At 42.3% G+C, this 21,795-nt stretch overlaps 2 protein-coding genes across 3 annotated transcripts; one reads left to right on the forward strand and one right to left on the reverse strand.

The window, feature by feature from the left end:
• Positions 1 to 365: 365 nt before the first annotated feature.
• Positions 366 to 12,953, forward strand: tmc6b (transmembrane channel-like 6b). Of its 2 annotated transcripts, none has more exons than XM_062435105.1 (21): positions 366 to 413; positions 3,914 to 4,099; positions 4,729 to 4,856; positions 5,201 to 5,365; positions 5,984 to 6,139; positions 6,225 to 6,333; positions 6,424 to 6,508; positions 8,044 to 8,298; positions 8,485 to 8,711; positions 8,827 to 8,971; positions 9,156 to 9,311; positions 9,423 to 9,601; positions 9,691 to 9,781; positions 9,907 to 10,004; positions 10,128 to 10,223; positions 10,305 to 10,380; positions 11,052 to 11,185; positions 11,332 to 11,508; positions 11,683 to 11,761; positions 11,920 to 12,003; positions 12,101 to 12,953. In XM_062435105.1, exons 2-21 carry the CDS (start codon positions 4,044 to 4,046, stop codon positions 12,113 to 12,115), a joined length of 2,511 nt encoding a protein of 836 aa, XP_062291089.1. In that variant the 5' UTR covers positions 366 to 413; positions 3,914 to 4,043; the 3' UTR covers positions 12,116 to 12,953. The 2 variants fall into 2 exon arrangements, with proteins under 2 accessions (XP_062291089.1, XP_062291097.1); XM_062435113.1 differs by lacking the exon at positions 366 to 413 and adding an exon at positions 3,692 to 3,790.
• Positions 12,954 to 13,561: 608 nt separating this feature from the next.
• notum1b (notum, palmitoleoyl-protein carboxylesterase b) lies at positions 13,562 to 19,773 on the reverse strand. The gene is made up of 11 exons (XM_062428072.1): positions 19,406 to 19,773; positions 17,731 to 17,783; positions 17,454 to 17,549; positions 16,736 to 16,796; positions 16,464 to 16,522; positions 15,711 to 15,813; positions 15,430 to 15,621; positions 15,246 to 15,343; positions 15,010 to 15,157; positions 14,843 to 14,890; positions 13,562 to 13,913 (listed from the first exon to the last, which is right to left on the reverse strand). Exons 1-11 carry the CDS (start codon positions 19,771 to 19,773, stop codon positions 13,562 to 13,564), a joined length of 1,578 nt encoding a protein of 525 aa, XP_062284056.1.
• Between the last annotated feature and the right edge of the window lie 2,022 nt (positions 19,774 to 21,795).

Here is a 21,795-nt window from a genome sequence, read left to right on the forward strand (position 1 = left end):
TGAGCCCATTTTTAAGCCAGTTTACTAACAGACTGACCAGTAAGTCGGTTATTCGAACTATCTTTTGGCATCTCTTTCCTTTTGTTTTAGTAGATAAACACCGGGAGAGGCAGACTGAACCATTAATGGAAACTTTGAGGGATCAAGCATACATTACTTCGCTGTCGGTTAAAGAAATTATCCAAAACAAATTCATGTGTTTGAAAACTACGATAGAGGTGACGGCCTTATCTCTGAATTTCTTATGTGACCGAAAGTCTAGCAAGCTCGGTTTTACTGTTGTGTTTTGTTGAAAAGTAAAAACACCCCTCCGGGACAATGGTTTCTCCCCCCTCTGTCCGGGTGCTCCTTTCCACTTTGACTGACAGACATATCGACCAGCAACCCAACGGGTTAAACAGGTTGCTGAGCGGGTGAGTGAACCAAGACTGCTTACTTTTGCCCAGAAATTGCTTCGACTTTTCTTTTAAACATATCTCTCTCCATTTTTTTTTATATAAACCTGCATATTTGTTGTCACCTGTAAAGTAAACTTTTGTGAACTTCACGAAACTCTCTGGCAGGTTGACATGTTGGTGGTTGTCGGTCGGTCGTCTGTAGTTTAACTCGTTTTAACTGTTAGTTAATGTTTCAATTAGCTGGCAGCAGAGGAGTCGTGTGTTTTTTTTTTTTAAAAAGGGAACAAACTTTATGAGTTTACTCCCTTGTTGCTTCCAGCTTGTTCAGCAAAAACAATCACAGATACAGCCTCTCAATCTCGGGTGAATGAGCTTTTGTCGGCTATTGGGCAACGGCAGGCTGGTTTGTTGTTATACGTCTTTACAGTGCTTTGTCATGTGTCAAGATCTTTACGAGCATAGATAGATACACAGGATTTTTGCCACATCAGTGTTAGACGTCTTGACTCTTCAGTTTCAGTGATGAAGCCAACAGTGAACCTATAATTTTGTGTCCTTTTTTTCTCTCTGAATGGAGGCAGAGACTTGCAGTTCAGGGCCCGTGAGTGTAATTACAGAGTACTTGTGTTTATAGACATGCCAGACTGTGTTAGAAAGAGCAAATTTGTGCTCATTGCATGTACACTTTCTCTTTTCCCCAGTCTTCTTCTCCACTGTATAGTCTGCCTCTGTATTTCTAGCCATTCTTTCTCTTGTCACCCCTCCTTTCCTTTAGGAAACAGTGATGGCTAACTCAAAACAATACAAATACAAATCTCCCTGCTGCCACACAAAGGGTGCTGTAGCTTTGTGCCTCCCCTCTGTTGGATTTTCTCACAGCTTTGGGAAATTGCCATGCAGTTGTTGAGAGTTGTCAGGGTGGACTGATTCTCCAGTGCTGCTTCCTTTCCCTCACCCTGACATATCAGCTGATAAAGGCCTTCTGTCTCCTGTTTCATCCTCTGGAAAACTCCTGCTTATGTGATTTAAGCATTTTCATTTGGGTATATTTGTGGTCTTCTAAGCTGTGACTAATATAAGGCTGCTCTTAAGTGTGTCTTGCAGCTATGTTGATATGTTGCATGTTCCTTTTTTTTTGACATAATGAACTTGTAGGAGACAATATGTCGTCGCCCTACTTTATTTTCCCACACTGTTTAATTTGGCAGTGTTTCAGCTCAACTCTGACCCCCTGTTGGACTTGTGTTGAGCTTTGTCCTACGCCCACAGTATCCTGCACTGTCTCAGAGGACTTCTTCAATATTAGTAATCAAATATACGCACATTAAAAAAAAACAACCCACATTTAAGGAAAGTGTAACATGATCCTGGAAACTCAGCTAATGAGAAAAGTATGTTTGAGAGCGAAGGAAAAAGAGCAGATGTGTACAGTAGACTGTCCGAACAGGTCCTGAAAAGAGCGAGCTCAAAGGAGGGGATTTAAAGTCGATGGTGGCACAATGGCATTTTTGTGCCATTGGGTCATTTGGCGTGTGTTGGCTGATATTCAGAGCTGCGCCGTGCTTCATGCATGCTGCTGATATCATACTCACAAATGACAAGAACCAGAAGACCTCCGCTCCCAGTAAAACCGAGAGTCTGTGGTGTATCTTGAGGACACACCCAAATCTTGTGTGTGCACTAATGAAGAAAATGTGCACATATATGTTGTCATTCACTCACTCTGCTTCACAGTCACAGTCTGATATGGTGGATGCTATATGTAACTGGTGCAGGAGCCTCTTACTTGAAAGTGAAACGCAAGGCTCGGATGTGGTTCAGCATTATTAGCTCAGTTTAAGCCTTTCTTACATAGCTAGACTGAGGCACACTCTTGTCTCAGTGCAGGTTTGTTGGATGGTGAGCTTAGCCTTGTTTAGGTTTAGCTGCTATTGGAAACACTGATTTGTACTCTAAAGTATGAAACCCTCAGCACAGGAGCTACAATCTTTATACTTTGGCTGACAGGTACCAACTTTGTACTTGTCAATGTAGTATTAACAAGCTTAACAGGTGTTTTCACTAGAGCTGCAACTCATAATTATTTTGATTATTGATTATTATTCTTTCTATAGTCTTTTTTCTTGAATATTTAGTTTGCTATCATGTATGACAAAGAAAATATTCATATATCCTCAAATTTGAGAAGCTGCAACCACTAAATATTTGTAATTTTCCTTTAAAAAAGAAGACTAAAACAATTACGCTATTCAAGTTTCAAATATAAATAAATAGCTAGTTTTCTGTTGATCGACTAATCGTTGCAGCTGTAGTTTTCACATACAAAACCTGAAGAGTCACATTAGCCTTCAGAAGTATTGTTTATGTTGTTTGTAAACAGGAAGTGGATCCGAGGTTTAATGAAACCTGAGCTACAATTGTAGTGAACTTAACTGTAGTGAAACTACAACATGTTGTGTAGTCAAACTAACCAAACCATGTGTAGAGAAATTAAAGTGCATAGTTCTTGATGTGATTATATAGACATCCAGTAATAAAGATAAGGAAGGATGAGCTCACCTTTTAACATACTTTCAAACAGGCCTGGCTCATAATACAATATAGTTGTTAAACGTTTTGCCAAATACTGGTGTTATAAAAGTTTCTAACAGGATAAAATCTGAATCATTTACATCTTTTTTTGATTTGATACATTACGATTTGCATTTATCTTCCCGTTATACAACCTGATTTTGAATGCTCAATCCTCCTTTTAGTGTTAAATTTTGCAGCACACTGCACCTCCTAACTGAGAGTTTTGGCTTTGTTTAGGTCACCTGTTTTTATATCTTCCTGTGATGACCAAGGGCAACCATTCAGGAGAATTTATGTCTGGTTTGTGTTTCTATTTATCTGCAGTCTCTGGTCGGCTCCGTCGAGGCAGACTTGGCTAAATCTGGGAAAGCGTTTTTATTAGTCCCGAATGAATATCTGGACTTAATTTCCTTCAATCCCAAACTCTCCTCCAATATTTTGTTTTACAGCCTCTGTGATCATGTTTTAAATCCTCTTTTAGTCTTTATGAAAGTTTATAGAAGTTGTAAAACACAGATTTTTTTGGACTGAATGTAGGACACAAATACACAGGAACCAACCAACACACTTCCTCCAGATACGACACACACCCTCTTACTGTGAACTCTGACAATGCGTCACTCTGTCTCTGGGCATGAATATTCATGTCAGTGGTGACACTGCGACATCTGACTCTGACCACAGCGCAATGATGTAACCCCTCAAGACAAGTCACAGATTTGTCACCTCAACTTTTTTGATTGTTGACCGGCGTTGATAGCTGCCTGGCATAACGTGTTAAACACAGGCCTCTGTGTGATCACTAAACAATTAAAAATGTATGCAGGTCAAGTAGAAACATGCAAAGCGCGTTCAAATTCCAAGGAAGTCTGCTGGTATTCCTTCTCTTATCTACCTCTAATCCACTTCACCGCCCCGCCTCCCCTTCCTTTTCTCCTCAGGTAGAGCAGTAAACACCATGGTGGGAGTGGAACACAGGTCTGAGCAAGGGAGGGTGTGATCCTCCTGTGACTGGCCGACACAAAAACAGACGGACGGGCAAGTCGGGACGGTCCGAGGAAGAGAGGAAGAATGGCTCGAAGCGTTAACTTTGACCTCAGTCACCCGCTCATGGAGATTGGACTGGAGTAAGTTTTTGTCTTTTCACATTCCTTTTTGTTGTCTGTTTCAAGCTTGTGGCCTTACTTAGCGCTACTCGGTGAGGGCGGGGAAGTGAAATAAGGAACAGAGATGACAGGGCCAGGTGTGCTCTTTGATATCTGGTTAAACAATAAATGTGAGGGTGGTGCCTCCCAGAGCTTTTTATATATGTTTTTTTTTTTAACCAATCTCCACTCCATTGTCTTCACAAATATATAGATGTCATATCCTGTGTATTTTTTCTGTGTCTGTGACTGTTTCCATTTGAAAACAGTTCAGGCCTAAGTGGCTTCTGTGTGACCCTCTTCCCTGTGAGATCTGTGTAAAAGTACTGGACTTCTTCCTTTATGACAAAAGCAGCCAGTCCAGTTGGCTTTGATTTACAGTACATCTAGATAGCGCCGTCCTCAGAGATTCTGCTTGGTCTGCTTAATAGCATTTCCTCTGTGGGAGAGCTGGTGACTGAGTCAGATGGTCATCATGTTTTATCTCTAGTGTTTTCAGTGGCCTGCAGTCCTTTTAAACACCCTGGATTCAAAAGCCTCTGTTTCTGAGCCTTCAGCACTCTCTTTCCTGTCTCTGCATGCGCGCTCATGTCCATTTATCCCTCTGTCAGGAGCCCAGTAGATGAGGAGGGCGTTCACGACTCGTTCAACCAGCTGATAGCAGAACAGTCTCAGACCGGAGAATCTGAAGCATTCGAGTTGCAGCAGCTGCAGAGAGAACTGGACGAGGAGGGTCGAGGTACCATTTGAAAGATAACATACAGGAGCATGTCTGCATGTGGAAGGCTGAATTTTCACAATAAATGGGCGACACCTGAAAATGATATTTATATTTCGACATAGATTAGATATCATTTGACATTATTATTATAGTTTATAGTTCTCTTGGTCTTAAAGATTATACAAAAGTTACTGAAAGTGATTTGCTTTTCTTAATTTGGTTAACTGTTCTAGCTGAGTGAATGTCCCCAAAGCACAACTGATCAGCCCCCAAAATATTGAGGTTAAAAATGTCATCATATTTTGTTTGTCTTCATCAACAGTAGTAATATTTTTCATTTGTTTGTGTGTTTTTTTCCCCAGATAATGTGGCCTACCTTTCCAGCCCCGGCCATGAGTTTAGGGGAGGTAGGCAGCAGCGAGGGGTGGAGTGGGAGGACGATGAAAGACAGATAGATCCCCTCATAGGTGAACAATGGTCATCGGCCACATTGAGGGTCCTGTCCTCCATGCCCAGCCGCACCATCGGTAGGTCTTGCAGAAAGCCAGCAGAGACGATAACTGGTCACACAAATAGATCATTTTGGTTATGGTGGGTTTCACAACACCGTAGACCGCTGCTGTGCTTCTGTCCATCTTGTGGTTATAGAGATGACTGTATGTGCACTTGATACAAGTATAACCTTTAAAATAAAGGGTTACCACTGGTTGCCGCAGAAGAAACTGACCAGGCTGTACTGGTGCCAGGATGCACATGTCAGTCTCTAAAAGCTAAGCAGAGTTTCATGGGGAAGTAGTTTGTCATCTTCCTGTCAGTATCTGTGGCAGGTCAGGTGCTTCAGTGTGGAGATGGCTCTATAGCTGATTTTAGCTCCACCACATGATATGGCTGCTGAGCTGACTATCGGCACCATGACATAAGTGGTGTTTCCTGTCATTAATCTCTACTGTTGCTGATAAAGGCTTTGACAGATTTTAGCGCTGATGTAGATTACACATCCTGAACCATGTTTGCAGTACTCAGTTAAACTTTATCTTTGGGTGCAACAAGGAGTTGGGGAATTGATCAGTGTTGACAGAGCACCGTTCTATATGGTGCTGATCCCCCCCCCTCTCTGACCGGTCTGGTCTCTCTTTCTCTGCCAGGCCGCAACAGGGGAGCTATCATCTCTCAGTACTACAACAGAACCATGCAGCTTCGGAGACGCAGGCAGAGCAGACCCTCCATTAGACACCTGGATCGCTCCGCCAGGCCAAGCATACGAGATTACGCCATGGAGGGGGACAGCGTAGATGCAGAGGGTGAGGACAATGACATGTGGACACTGGAATAAAAATCTGCGTTTGACAAGCTTGTAAGCAAAGTCGTCCCTTCTGTGTGTTACAGGGAACAAAAGAGAACGTCTGGTGAACAACTTGCAGAATCTCTCAGTGAACGACAGAATCAGGATGCTCCGAGCGATGCCTCTCAGTGTGGCAGAGAAGAGAGGACTCAGGTACATGGGGGCCTTGATCTAATAACAACTGTTTAGACTTGTATTTTGTATGTATCAGTCTGATTTTTCCCTCATTCTCTCTGTCAACAGGAGGTCAGCATTAAACAAGGAGAGACGCACATCGTCAGGCAGTGGGATCCCCTGTTGCAGCCAACTCAAGTTTTACATCATCATCGTGAGTGACCTGCCTTACCAGTAACCGATTTCTATGTCCTTACTGTATTTAATTTTTCTTCTCAACAGGACATTAAGCCCCCTTTACCTCTGACAGGGTGTCTAGACTGAACCAATTGACATTTTCAGTGACTGCTTTATGATTCAAACAGACAGAAAGTTTATAAAGCACTTCTCATTTAGTTCTGCTGTGCACAGTTCACATATCAAGGCTTAAATACCACATCTAAGCTTGTCTGCTTCTACTTTGTGATTGTGTGAAGTGAAGTGAAATCAATGTTGTGTTGAATGATGTATGGTCAGAGTTTCTCTGTGCTCACATTATACCTGAGTTAAATGCGTGTATCTTGGAGCATGATTTGTGACATTTATCATCTATTGAAATCTGTCTGACATCTATTAATTAGTTTGGAGCCAATTCAGTATAACTTAGACAAATGTGATGTGGAAACTTGAAGCTTGCTGTGCACAAACCCTGAGAATGACCTTTACAGTGAAAATGAATATGCCGATATTTTTATTGTCCAAGTTAACACAAATAATAATCCAAAGCAGAGTATTTTTAAACATGTCTGGAGGAGAATTTTAAGTGCATGCTGCAACAGCTGTTCTTCAGAAGGGCCTTTATTTACTGAAGTGTAGCTGCAGCTCATAACATTTACTAGGAGAACATTTGTTTTAGGTAAGTCAAGGAGAAAAGATTAGACCATATTATTGTCATTGCTAGCTAACTATCACTAAAGTGAATCTAACTTCATCTTGACTAATTGTTCATTTACTTTTGCAGTTGCGACATGTAAAATGGCTCCTTTGGAGGTTTAGAGTCAGTGAGAGATCAAATCTGGGAATTTTCCATGGGTCACAATTTCCATTGTACTAGGATGATTTTGGCACCCCTTTAAAAATGGCTGACTTCAACTAAGATGCAGTTTGAAACACACCCTAAATCCAGACTAAATATTAGTTATATGTTACTAGTAGTATATCAATCGTATAGTCGGTGTACACTCACAGTTACATTTGATTTGCAGTGACTCATGGATTTCCCCCTTTGTATACAAGAGTCTGTGTGCCCACTATTACAGTGGATTCATCATTTGTCTAGACATAACGTCCTCATAGTTTTGCGTGATTGAATGAGATCTTGATTAAATGGGCATTTTAAAAAATATCTGATTTAATATCAGTTCTCGCTGGAACACTTACACGCATGAAAAGCCAGCACAACACATTATGTAAGCTGTGATTGGATGATAGTAGGTATTTCCTGTAGGTGTTGTAATCGCTCTGTTGCCCAAGCATTTGTAGCTGTTTTGGGCATGAGTCACAACATCAGGCCCACCAACGCTGAACAACAAACACATGTAGACACATTGCCTGGAATTGTACTGCTTTCATTTAGTCTTTTTATTTCTTAAATACCTGAATTATATAATGCAGTATATAATTTTTAGCTATTTCTTTCTTAAATACCTGAATTATTTAATGCAGTATATAATTTTTAGCCCCTTGTTCTGCCACACTTTCTCCCCTCAGGCTGTGAGACAGAGCTGGTACAGCTGGCTGTCCTTCCTGCACTCCCTCCAGCTGTGGCAAGTGGCACTGAAAAGAGTGAGCGGCCGCTTCGGCACTGGTGTCCTCTCGTACTTCCTGTTCCTCAAGACCTTACTCTTCTTCAACCTCTTCCTGTTCCTGGTGACGGGGGTGTTCATGGTCCTTCCTCAGGCAGTGCACCCTCCAGTGCCTGTAGTGAATCGCTCCTTCTCTGGACTGGAGCTCCTCACTGGAGCGGTAAGTTGTGCACTTTGGTAACATGTTATTGCAACACCTCCCACACCCTCTTTAGCTGAAAATAGGTTTCATAACCATCATTTTTTGTGTGCTTTGAATACTAACAGTCGACATGAATCAGAAACATATTGCAGAAATGTAAAACTGGAAGCTAAATTGACCAATTTCAATCTTTTTCTGTGTCAGGGCTATTTCTCAGACACAGTGATGTACTATGGGCACTACTCTAACGTCACACTGCATAAGAGCTGCAGGGACGATGATGGAGGGAAGGATGTCTTTGTGTCCAATGAAACTAGTCTGGAAGTCAAAGCTTCTTGCAAGTCGAAGCATCTTTCATACAACATGCCACTTGCATACTTCTTCACCATCGGATCGGCCTTCTTCATCACTTGTATCATTCTTGTGTACAGGTACTTGAACACTAACTATATAATATGTAATATCTGCTCCAGGCTTGCTTCATCCTCAGGGTCAGTTCTTTTATTCTGACGTGTTTGTTTGTCTTTTAACACAATCTCCCGACAGCATGTCAAAGTCGTTTGGTCGAAGCTTCCGAATCGACAAATCTCAGAGCATCCTGGCCTTGAAGGTCTTCTGTTGCTGGGACTACAGGGTCTTCAAAAAAACCTCTGTCAAGCTCATGTCTGAGAATATCTGTATCCAGCTCAAGGTACACGGGAACACACACACATTCTTGACATTACATAAACACATCCTCCGTCTCTTTGTGTCCCTCCCTGTCACATAATTGGTAGGCAGGAATGTGATGATCTAAAGCATTCTTCTCCCTCTTTATCTGTTTTCTTTGTCCCTCTCCATTCTTTCTCCCTGATATCATCTCTCTCCCTGCGCAGGAGCTGCTAGCAGAAGTGAGTCATAAACAGGACAAGGTTACTATGTGTCAGAAGCTGTGGAGACTGACAGTCCACGGCCTGGCCTGGGCTATCTGCATAGGGAGCATCACCGCCTGTGTGTCCGGCATTTACTTCTTCTCTGAGCACATGCATAAGGTGAGGCTCAGGCAGATAAATTAAAAGGGTCATCTTCAGACTGCATTTGTTGTCTTTTCTTATACAGACTTTGATCGTGATCGTCTCTTAAACTGCTGCTTCTCCCCACAGAACCTCCAGCAACGTACTCGTAACAACTCAAAGGACCCCTTGTTGAAAGAGGCCAGCCTGCTGGCTCTCCCTGTGGTGGTGTCCCTCATCAACCTGCTGCTGCCCGGCCTGTTCAACCTGGCAGCCTGGATGGAGGAGTACGAGTCGCCTTCTGTACGCACATACGTCGCCATCAGCAGGTATGAGCAGGAGAGCTGTCGGTCGCAAGTTTACAAAGAATGTAAGAAGGTGCAGAACTGATGGATTTGGTTGCCTCCATGTTTTCTAGAAATTTGCTGTTGAAAGTGAGCGTGCTCGCAGTCCTCTGCTACCACTGGCTGGGTCGAGTGGCTGCTGAACCAGAAAGTATTGGCCTCACGGTAACAAACGATGAGACATTGTTTTTAATGAATAACTTTAGGACCCTAGTTCTGTCAGAGGAGACAACTCGGAATATTTTTCTAATCTTTACAATTGAATTTGTTCTTGAAAATGCTGTCTCCAGTGCTGGGAGAGTTTTGTTGGCCAGGAGCTTTATCGCTTCTTACTGATGGACTTAATCTTCACTCTACTGGACACCTTGTTTGGAGAATTTCTTTGGAGGTGGGTCATTCATAACTCAAGTCCTTGGTAACTCTGAAGCTCCTGTTGTTTTTTTTCTATTTCTTTGTCAGTTTCTTTCCTGTATTGTTGGATTTATTTCATTTCTCCTCCTTCTGTCTGTAGGTTGTTTTCTGAGAGGGTGCTGAAGAGAAGAAGGAAACCGGTGTTTGATATCCCAAGGAACGTCCTGGAACTCATCTATGGACAAACACTGGCCTGGTATGAAACTTACTGTCAGGATGTACACACAGACATGTCAAGTTGTTTATTGGTAATGACTTTGAGCTTTGTGTTTTTCAGGGTGGGAGTTCTCTTCACTCCTCCTCTGCCTGCAGTTCAGCTTCTCAAACTCCTGCTGCTCTTTTATGTAAAGAAGGTACTGTGGCCTTTTCCTGCAGAATTGAACCACATAAATCTTCAGATCTGCATGATGTTGAACTGCCTCATCATTGCTCCCTGTGACAGTAGCAACCTTTCACTAGAAAAATGCCATTGGTTCTCAAAATGGCACAATGTCTAATCCATTTGTATTTGTGAATCAGTCAGGTGATAAAAAAGATAGTAAATCAATATTTTTTCAGTGGCAGGCAGTGAACCTGCTGCCTGACGCATTTAGTTACATATTTATCTCTCCATTTTCCTTGAAAGTGAAATTCAAAATCTTGAAATATAAAGACTTTGAAATTCTCAAAATAAAATGTTGAGCTCAAATATTCAATAGAAAAAGGGCAAAAATACACTTGGACAGTCTGTTTTGTAAGAATTCAGAAAGACAGCTTCACATTTTTGTCATCTTTTGACCCTGGATGTGTTTTAATGTGTGCACATATTGTAACCACACAGTATGTGTTGTATACACTGTGTGTATTGTGTGTATCCAGGCTGACCAGTGTAGTATCTTTTCATGTAAAAAAGGTCTGATGTCACATCTACTAAATGCTGTCAACTTTGACCAGTTTGACTTACTGTCTCTTGTTGTACAGTGTCTGACAGTTGGGATGAAAGATTTGACCTCTGACCCTAGCTTGTGTTTGTTTCCCCCCACAGAGCAGCGTGATGATGAACTGTCAGGCTCCCAGGAAGCCATACAGAGTCAGCCAGATGACGACCATCTTCATCACTCTCCTCTGTTTCCCCTCCTTCCTCGGTGCTTCTGTGTCTGTTACATACACCATGTGGAGGTACACACATACATAGAAGCTATTTTAATTTTTAAGCTCTCTACCTGCCTGCTGCATTCACACACACACACACACACACACACACACACACACACACACACACACACACACACACAGTCTGACGGTTATCTGTCTTCTGTCCTCAGCATCACGCCATCAAAAACATGCGGTCCATTCCGTGAACTTAAAACCATGTTTCAGGCAGGAAAGCGCTGGGTGGAACAACTGGAAAAAGATAATCCCAACCTGTCCATGCTGGCCAAGGCGCACTCTTATCTAGTGGAAAACCCTTTTTTCCTGTTTGTGGGAGCGGGCATCTTTCTGTGAGTGTCACACACACACACACACACACACACACACACACACACACATACGTTAACTTCTACCAGCTCTGTTTAGAGATACTGATAAATACATGATCTAATTGCATTCAGTCACTAACATCAGTGTTGTCAGACTGTATTTATTTCACACACTCTGTCTTTTCTTTCCATCAGGATAGTCATCTACTTCCACAGTCAGGTGGTGGATGGTCAGAGGAAGATCATCAACTTACTGCAGGAGCAGATAGAAAACGTAAGCAAATCCGTCTATTGATAAATATCACCATATATATATATATATATATATATATATATATATATATGTAACATTTAAAAAAAACTGGACTAAAATGTTTCCTTTCCTTTGCTGCTGTTTCTTGTATGAATTTCTGTTGATCTCTGCCTGCTCAGGAGGGAGAGGATAAAAAGTTTGTGATAACTCGTCTGCAGTCCATACACGAGCAGAAACGAACCCCCAATCGACTCACAAGTCAGGTACGTCCCTGAGGCTTATTTTATTTTATTTTATCTGAAGCTAAAAAAACATCTCTATACCATGGCCTGTTCTTATTTCCTCTTTTTTCTTTTCTAGGACTCTGGCTGTTGAACTGCACCTCTCTGTCTCCAGAAGACAAAGCTTCTCAATTTTCTGAGCACTGATCAATGTCTGGAGAAATCTCAAACTAACTGGAACAATAACTTGAAAGGACTACTGTTTGTAGGATAGACATACATTTTGACTAGGATTTTTATAGTAGAGGAATTTGAAGAGTGAGGAAACAAACATGGTAGCAGTGTCAAGTCATCCACTTTATACTGTTCTGTGTGTAGATTCAGTGTCTGAACTGAAACTTTAGCAGGATAAATGCAACAAAGTGGAAAGTATAAACTCAGAAATCTTAAAGCTTTCAAAAGGATTTCAGTCATCATAGAAGCACTTTCATATCAACTGTGAACATATCGTTTTTATTCTAGATCAGGAGCAAAACATGTAGAATGTCTATTGTGTGTGTTTTTTAAATTTTTAATTTTTTTATATATTTTAACAGTGTGTAGAGTTGAACTTTGGATGTTGTGGGTGAGAGTGTGGTAATAATGGAAATGGTCTCAGCTCCTGTTGCTGTTGTAGAGTATGTTTGTGTGTATATATGAACTGTTTGTAATTAAATTATGTGTCATCACATTATTATGTATTTGTATTTATTAGTGCTTATATGAGGTGTGGGCACTCCTGCTTAAACGTGGACATTAAATAGTTGCTACAAACCCAAAAGCCACAAAGACAATATGAATTTTTACCATTAATCATACAGTTGTTGTTTTTTATAAACATGCAAATAAAAAGTAAAATGTATAGGGACACTGTTACAGCAGCTAATTGTATCGGACTATACGACATATAAAAGATATCTTCAGTAGAAAAATAAATATACAAGAACTTTAAAGTGGCCTGAAGAATAAAGTAATAATCTTTGTACCTTTTTTTTCATTAGTAAATATTACCCATTAAATAACTATTTTTTCCAAATGAGAAAAAGCAGCATATTTGGTGGAAGGTTGAGACAGCAGCACCATGGATGGATTTCTGTATGTGATTGTAAAATTTGACAGAAGAGCGCACCAAATCCCCACAAATCGAAAATTTGGATCAAGCGCTTTCCCATCGAGACTCAGACTACTGTAGACTACCACCATGACAGTCGCGACACACATGACACAGTGCATATTTACTGTACATATACACACTGAACCCAGCATATCTATATACCTGTCTGTATGTTAAACCAAGGAACAGATGAGCCCATATATTGTATTTAAAAAGCTCAGATTCAGTTCTTCTGACACTAAAACTCACTAGCAACTTGATACTGTTTGAGTTCAGTTTTCCAAAATGTGGAGTTATTTTGTTTGTTTATTGATGGAAGACAACATTTGGCAGTTTTTCCTCATCGAGTTCTATCCCCATGTCCCTGTTGTCCTCCATTAATGTTCAGCACCTTCTCTGGTACTGACACGCCACGGCAGCAGTGTAGAATCTCTCCAATGTGTTAACTCAGTTTCCGTTACTGAGCATGCCCAGTAGCTTCCTGGGGTCCATCCCCTGCTGCTGGGCCATCTTCTGTACGTCGAAGCCCATGTGCTTCAGGAACTGGATCACGCTCATCTCCTGACCCGTCAGCTGGTCGCGGATGGTCGGGCAGGAGGGGTTACAGTGCGGCCACGGGCAGCTGTCGATCAGATGCAGAGGGCAGCCTCTCATCGGCGGCGTTTTGTGCTTTTGGTGGTTGTGGTTGCCGTGGCTACCGTTGATGGTGGTGTTGTTGTTGATGTCTTGGAGGCTGCGGTCCCAGCAGTGAAGGGCTCTGGGGAGGGAGGTGCCTTTAACCTGAATGTCCATCCAGTAGCTGCAGGTAGATGACAGGAGAGGTAGAGACAAGGGACAAAGGTAGAGAAGACAGAACAGGGAAAGGAGGTAGATGCTGTAAAGGGTAATTCTGGTTTATTTTAACTTGATGTTTGTCCCATAAATGTGGCCGTTGTGGCTCTGTGGTAACTTTGCACTTCTGCCAGCCTCCCTATACAGATTTCGGGGAAACGAGGATATTTCAGGCAAGCTGTGCAAGCCTCTTCCAGCTTTCCGTATAAACATGATTATTTTATATGACTCATTTCAAGCATTTGTCTCTGAGTCTTGAATGAAAACAAAGAGACCAACCACTTTGACCAAAGCAAGAAGGCTGTGGTTAAAGAATAGCTTTACAATTTTCAAGCCTGTTTTATAACAACAGTAATGCGTGAAATGAACATTAACACGTTTTTTTAAGGTTTCCTTTTGTGCAAAAATGTATTTAAAGCTTTATTTGAAGGTAATAAAAAGCTCAATATCTTTCAAACTTTAAGTCTTTTTGGCGCCAAAATCCCTGTTTTGGTTTAGATCCTTTCACTGCAGCCGAGCAGAAAAACAAATCAAGACACAGAGGGAAATGTTTAACTCATTTAATTTTTAACCGGTGGAAGATATCCACTTTATCTGATTAACTTTAACATCAAAAACATCATATTGAACCCATTTTAACTCAAAATGCAAATTATGGATTTTGTCCCCCTTCATTTACATTGTAAGCACATTTGGATATCTTCTAATGGTCAGTATGAACAGGAGGAATCATTGCAGTGAGTAAAACCTGTTTTGACTGTTGCCAAATTAAAAAGTGCTGACAATCATCTGAAATGTGTAGCTGAGTCTGTAGAATTAAAGTTGTATTAAATAATGTTTAATGGAGAGCATCTTAATGATCTTCGCTTAATAGTTGACGATGTTGTATTCACTCACCTTCTGGTAATGAGCTCATGAGACAAACAGGCCGGAGCAAACATCGCCCTGTCGTTACAACACAGAATCAAACAGTAAGTAAAACAGTCTTTTTATCCCCTTTGTGTTGTGTGTGTGTGTGTGTGTGTGTGTGTGTTTGTGTGTGTATGTGTGTGTGTCAGACTCACGGTACGTCACGGAGCGTGCTCCTCAGCTCCTGTCCCAGGCTCTGGATGTACCTCCACTGGCCTTCATGCACCGGCTGTCCGGTCAGGTGGATGTTGTCCACTGTCAGCTGGGCCTCATCGAACAGCCACTGCACCACGAACACCGGGCCTGGGCAGGTCAGATTTTTTTAATGTCACACCAGCTTCTGTGTTTTTTTTGTATAATCTAGCTGTACAAGGTGTTTGTTACCACTCACTTTTTAACGTGGGGTAGACTTTATACCCAAAGAAACAGTTCCACTCTTCTCCTACATGAGCCTGTCTGCAGCTTTCTGGCACAAGTCCGCCCCAGTACCTGCACAACAGCAGAGCATCACCATTTAAAAAAAACCTGTGCTGGTTATCCGTCCCGTAATACCACTTTTTCATCCATCACCTTACCTGATGCCTCTCTTTATTGCCTCAGTTGGGGCACAGCTGATGGTGTCGAGGCAGTCGGTGAATTTGTACTGCTTGTTGTCCAGGAACCACCCGGAGTCGGCCAAGCCCCTGACCTGCACTCCTCTGTGGCCCTGTGACTCCATCTGCTCCGCGACCTGGTCCACGTTCAACAGGACGCCTGTACCGCCAGCACTGGTGGGTGGTAGAGAGAGCAATGAGAGGGTGCGACTGAAGATTTCTCTTTCGGTAAATAGCACACGGACACAGAAGGCGACACTGACCTGCTTCCCGCCAGAAGCAGCACCTTGGCGTTGTCCAGACCTTTTGTCAGCAGCTCGTTCACCACCTCCTTAATGATCAGAGACCCCATGAATGCGTAGTCACCTGAGAACAAAAATGATATTTATTTATTTATTCATTACCATAGAAACCACAAGTCAAACTACTAACTTAATCTCAACATCATACAACTGGTGAAACTTTGGAGTATGTGAAAGGTAGTTATGATATAACACAAAGGAGTTTTTAGGTGTTTATTAAGGTTTTAATGTGTTTATTATAGGGTTATTAATGTAGATATGTATCCAGAGTTAGTCAGTAATAGATGTTTTTTTGTTTCAATTGCAAAGACGGCAAGCATATTAAACTCTGGCATTTTGAAACGAGTATCTGCTCTTGACTTCATGGAAAAATTAAAGAGGTTTACAGGATGAAATAATGTGGGTTAGTTTGTGCTATTTAATTTGAGCTCATTGTTAGAGAGACCTGTATAGCTTGTGTGTTAAAACTGTCCACAATAATCAAAATATAGCAGAAGTTATCAATAAGTCAGACATAATCAGAGTTATGGAGGAAGTTCATGAAGTTTTAGTTGATTTGAGTGCAAGAGGAAAGCTGTAAATCCTCTAACAATAAACACTGAAAGTGGCCGTTTCAAACACTCCAGCTTCAACATAACAACGAAAGAGCAGAAAAACTAAACGGAACAACATCCTCAGTCAATGAGTCAACTATTTACACTATCTGTGTCTTACTCTGCTCTGTTTTCGGTGTGGCTCCGCTCCACACATCACTGGAACAGTACGGGATGAACCTGCAGGAAGAAACACAGCAATACTGTTAGGTATAAAGAGCAAAAACACACACAATCACGTAATCAGAGTAGAATAGAATACGGCACTTTCATAACTAAAATCCAACAAAGACATAAAGCTGAAATGTTTCATATTGAGATGTAGTGGTTTAAAAGTCACACTTAAAATAATTAGTTGTGCACAAATTTCGGGGGTCGGACATAAGCTCTTACACCATGTTGGCGTTCCACCAGTGAGGGTTTTCCTCTGGCTGAGGAGACAGAATTCCCGTTCCTGTGAAAAGAGAAAAGATCGAACATTTACTTTACTTTGTGGACAAGTGTACTTATCGTGCAGGCAAAAAAGGCTTCAGTCACAATGTAAGATAGGTTTAAAAAATGCTGTAGGCTACTTGTTAAAAATCCCAAACTTTCATGTATAGGCGTGTATTTACTGCGGGTGTGTGTGTGTGTTTCCCCTGTGGCAAATAAGCAAATAAGTCATTAAGTTTTCCCCGCTTTGGTCAGCAATTACTGCCGCGCTGGCCACCAGTGTATACACAGAGAGGTTGGTGGAGAGATCGGGGGACAAACAAGGGGTTCCCTGATGGCTGGGAGGAAAGAGGCAGACTTTGACTTTTAAGGATGAACGCAAACTCAGCTAAAGTAGAAACACAAACATTTCCATGAATCTCCTTCATTCAGTGGAAGTTTTTTTTTTTTCCCTACAGAGAGATGCAAAAGCTCTGCAAGGCTGCGTGGGTGTTTTGCAAAAAGCTGTACGAGCTGTGTGTGTGTGTGTGTGTGTGTGTGTGTGTGTGTGTGTGTGTGTGTGTGTGTGTGTGTGTGTGTGTGTGTGTGTGTCTGTGTGGGTGAAACCTGGTTGCATTGTATAATGTGTGTGCATAAGATATATTGTGCATGCAGTGAATTGACACCCGTGCTTTGTTACCTGTTCTGGTTGGTGGCCACTTGGTGGAGCTCATCAGTCTCCTCATTGCCTCGTACCTGCTGTCACAAGTCTGCCTGTTGAAACAGTACCATCCACCTTACCAACACACACACACACACACACACACACACACACACACACACACACACACACACACACACACACACACACACACACACACACACACACACACACACACACACACACACTAGCTTGTTAACATGTTACTTACAGTTGTGTTTTTGTTCAGCGTCTGGTTTATTTCCAAGTATCTCACCTTCTAAGAACAGCAGCCACCTCTTGCTGCCTTTAGACTCCTTGATGTAGTACCTGCAGGAGACCACCAAACAGAGCACACTGTGAATGTGTTTGTGTCCATCAGGCACACACACACACACACACACACACACACACACACACACACACACACACACACACACACACACACACACACACACACACACACACACACACACACACACACACACACACACACACACACACACAAGCTTTCACACACACAGTAGGGATGCTACCTTTGATCCACACATGAAAGATCTGGCTCCGGTCGCACCACTAAAGTTCTCTGCAGGAGCCTGTTTGGAGGCTTTCAGCACTCTAATCGGTTATTTTAAAAAGGCAGAAACACATGAGTAGAGGAAACTCGACATGCCGTTGGCACCAGAAACACTCACAGGGGTTTGACAGCTTGGGTGGCACATGGAAAGTCTCATTCACACAGTCACAGCGCCTTCTGTAATTGGCCCTGTTCATAATATGTTTTTAGCAATAAAAGGTGTAAATGAGATATTGTATTAATAATAACTTGCTTTTCTAAGAGATGTGGTCAGGATTTATTTTAAAAAGTAATGTTAGCCTCCATGGACAAACAAAATTTGAGGTTGCAGCCTTTTTATTCTCCCTCAACAATCCTGATAGCTTCACTGCCTCACCTGTTAATGATACATGCACTCGTTATACTTCATCTCAATCATACAGTATAACTTATTTCACAAAGATGCAATTAATCATTGTGTTATTTGGCCGAGATCATAACTGAATCCTTTTCTGCTATCAGAAAAGAAAAAGTACTCCAGTACCACTGACTGGTGTGGGATGACTGGCACTCTAAAACTCGGGACAGTATTTTTTGCAACATCTACTAAAACTGTAACCGTTCATTTTTTTAGGTTACTCGTCACTTGTTGTACAGTAGCTGCTGTGAATGACACATGATAAATGATGGTTCAGGCACAATACTGCCAAAGCTGCAGTCTTATTTAAACATATGCATGCAGTAGTTTGACTTAGTCTATGTGTTTTAGTCTATATATAAGTAATCAGTGCTATACAAATCAATCTAATGGATACAGGGAAATCAGTATGGATCAATATGATTCACACAACAGCTGCCATGATTCTTCTACTCCTGTCATGGTAAAATCTTGATCAGATTAGTTTTATACTGGAAAGTTTAGACCTGATCATTTTGGTCCATCCAAAATTTAAATGAACTCATCCTTACAGTTGATTCAATGGCTGAAAAGCGTTTGACTCTGTCGGGAGCTCTCTCTCTCTCTCTCTCTCTCTCTCTCTCTCTCTCTCTCTCTCTCTCTCTCTCTCTCTCTCTCTCTCTCTCTCTCTCTCTCTCTCTCTCACACACACACACACACACACACACACACGCACACACACACACACACACACACACACACACGTATAGCTCTCTCAGCGGCAACGCGCCTTGGTTCTCTCTTTGATCCATTTTGGTCACATCCGGAGTGACAGGGGAAAGAAGGACAGGGCACTAAACCCGCCAGAGTAACACAAATTGGATGTTTGCTGAAGCAGAGTGCGACTGCGCCTCTGCGCCCTGGCTCATGCATCAAATCTCTCCAAATAGACTACAAGTGATAAGAGGTCCGTTAAGTGTTGAGAAGCGGGTCACTTACCCTGCAGGTGACCCGTCATTGCATGTCACAGATACATTCTTCAAAAAGTGCAACTTCATGTCTTGGTCCAGCTTCTGCGCAGAGCATGGGTACAGTGACTGCGCCAGGTTCTTTATCTGCACCATGAAGTTGTCCATGTTTCCCTCTACGGCTGTGAAATCTAACGGGAAGCTCTCTGCAGCCCCTTCCACCCGCTCCCTGTACGCCGGAGTCTGAAGCTGCTGTTGCTGCACCCGCCGGGTTTGTGCCCGACCGCCGCGCACTTTCCTCGCCTCCATCGGTGCGCTCATATGGATGAACAGCAGCAGCACGCAGGAGCGCATTGCGCACAGAGCGGCCGAGCTTCTCACCACACCACGGCTTTGCATTTCTAACTCTTACTGGAAAATGTATCTCAAGTGTGTGCGAGGCTTCTGAATAAAACACAGCATATCCTAAGAGTCGTTAGAGAAGTGAAAAGTTCTTTGAAAACGGGCGGAGACTTGGAAACGATCGCTCACGCAAGGTGTGCTGAATGAACGCAGGTTATGGATCTCCATGGTGCCTTGAGAGGCTGGCTGTTGGTTTGAAAGTCACCCTAAATGCAGTCCCCACTTTATTTCAGTCCTTAAATCGTTTGCACTTCATCCGGTAAGCGCGTCAGAGCGTGCGTAAAAATCCCGTTTGTTCAGGCGCACATTTTAACGGTGTGACAGACGACCTGTTGGCTCTGATTGCAGGTCCTCATGAGCTGCGGACGACTTGGGATTTTATTTGAAGTCTCTCCCTCCTCCTCCTCCTACTCCTCCTCCTCCCTGTCCCGTGCTTCTCCCCGCGGCGGGCCAATCGTTATTATCGTTGGCTGATGCTCCGCGCGGGGCGTCGGTCTCACACCAAGAGCGCGCGTCTGCCTGGCACGCCCCCTCTCAGTCGGTTCAGTCGCACACTCGGTCCCTTTGATGTTGTGTCATCTTATGACCACGCAGTCTTTGAAGTGTGTGTGATTGAATACGGTGTGAGGGGAAAGACGCAGCAGGACAGAGCGCTCTGCTGCAGAGAGTCACAGCATGAAGCCAACAGAGACGATTCACGTTTAAAAAGAGCGTTTTCTTTGCGTTTGTGGCTGCTGGAGAAAAATGATAAAGTTTGGGAAGTTTTAAAATGAATATACATAGCTGGAAGGTCAAACTGGATGAGTAGCTTCACAGTGGCCCCTTTTTAATCTTCATCACCACAACTGGACTGGAGAAATTGGGCTATACCATCAGTTGTAGGGCTTTCAGTGGACATACTCGGGTGGACATGTATGAGTGCTACAGGATGTTTTGAGGAGAACTTCTTCTTCTTCTTCTTCTTCAGCATTTAAGCTTTTACAAAAGTACTCTGCTGAGTTCAGACTGCATTTTCCTGCAGCTTCATCCCAGTATCTGATCATTTTTAACACACTGTCTGTCTCACTATTCTTATCCATGAGTTTGAGCCCATCATGTGTTCAGAACAGCTTATTAAACTGCTGGTTGTGAGCTTTCACCCCACTTTCATTGTCCACAGATGATAACTGCTGCCAGTATAACTCTTCCTTTGAAACCACATTTTCTCTCTGTGGTGACTCTGACTCCTGATTTCATTTCGCGAATCTTCTGTAGACAGAAGCAGCCTCTCTTTGACTTACACTGACTAGACAGAAGGTAATGAAAACTGGTCTGGATGAAGCATCTTCACTGAGTAAAGGCATCTACAGATGGCTGTTTGTTTGTTCAAAAAATGTCCAGTTATCTGTGAAGTGTCTTTGCCTCACCATCTTCTAAAGCCCTTTTTTTGTTGCTTGTAGTCTCCTTAAAATCCATTCTCAATCTCATATCTCATGTACTAGTCCAAGTCATTAAAGTCTTATTTTGTTCATTTATTGGGAATGTTTAGAAGATGAATGAAGAGTTTTACACCACGTCTAGCATCCACTTAAACTCTGATTTAGCAACTTTTACATTTTTGTTTTCTTTGATATATATTGGTGTTTCATAAGTATATCTTTTTCCATTCATTAATCCGTGATTAAAGCTGTTTTTTAAAATAAGAAATGTTGTATAAAACCCTTCAACCTCCTTGCTACAGATGTCTATACAAGCTTGCACTTCATTGGGCCACAGTTTTGAAGTTTCTGGCCTGCTGAGTGAGGAAGGAAACTGATTGTTTGTTTGTTTATTCAGACGGTGGCAATTTCCCCCCTAAACTGAGAACTGCATTCACCTCTGTCTCTCTCTCTCTCCCAGGTGGACTCTAAAATGTTGCTGAAGTGGTCAGTCAGTCAGCTGTATTCCCTCTGAATCTCAGACCTCACACCTCTCCAGCTGCCGGCACCATGTGTTGTCTCGTTGTTGTCCGTCCAGTCTGATTTCAGCTTCCGTTTTGAT

This window comes from Scomber scombrus, chromosome 2 (assembly GCF_963691925.1).
Source record: "Scomber scombrus chromosome 2, fScoSco1.1, whole genome shotgun sequence".
Classification (NCBI taxonomy): domain Eukaryota; kingdom Metazoa; phylum Chordata; class Actinopteri; order Scombriformes; family Scombridae; genus Scomber; species Scomber scombrus.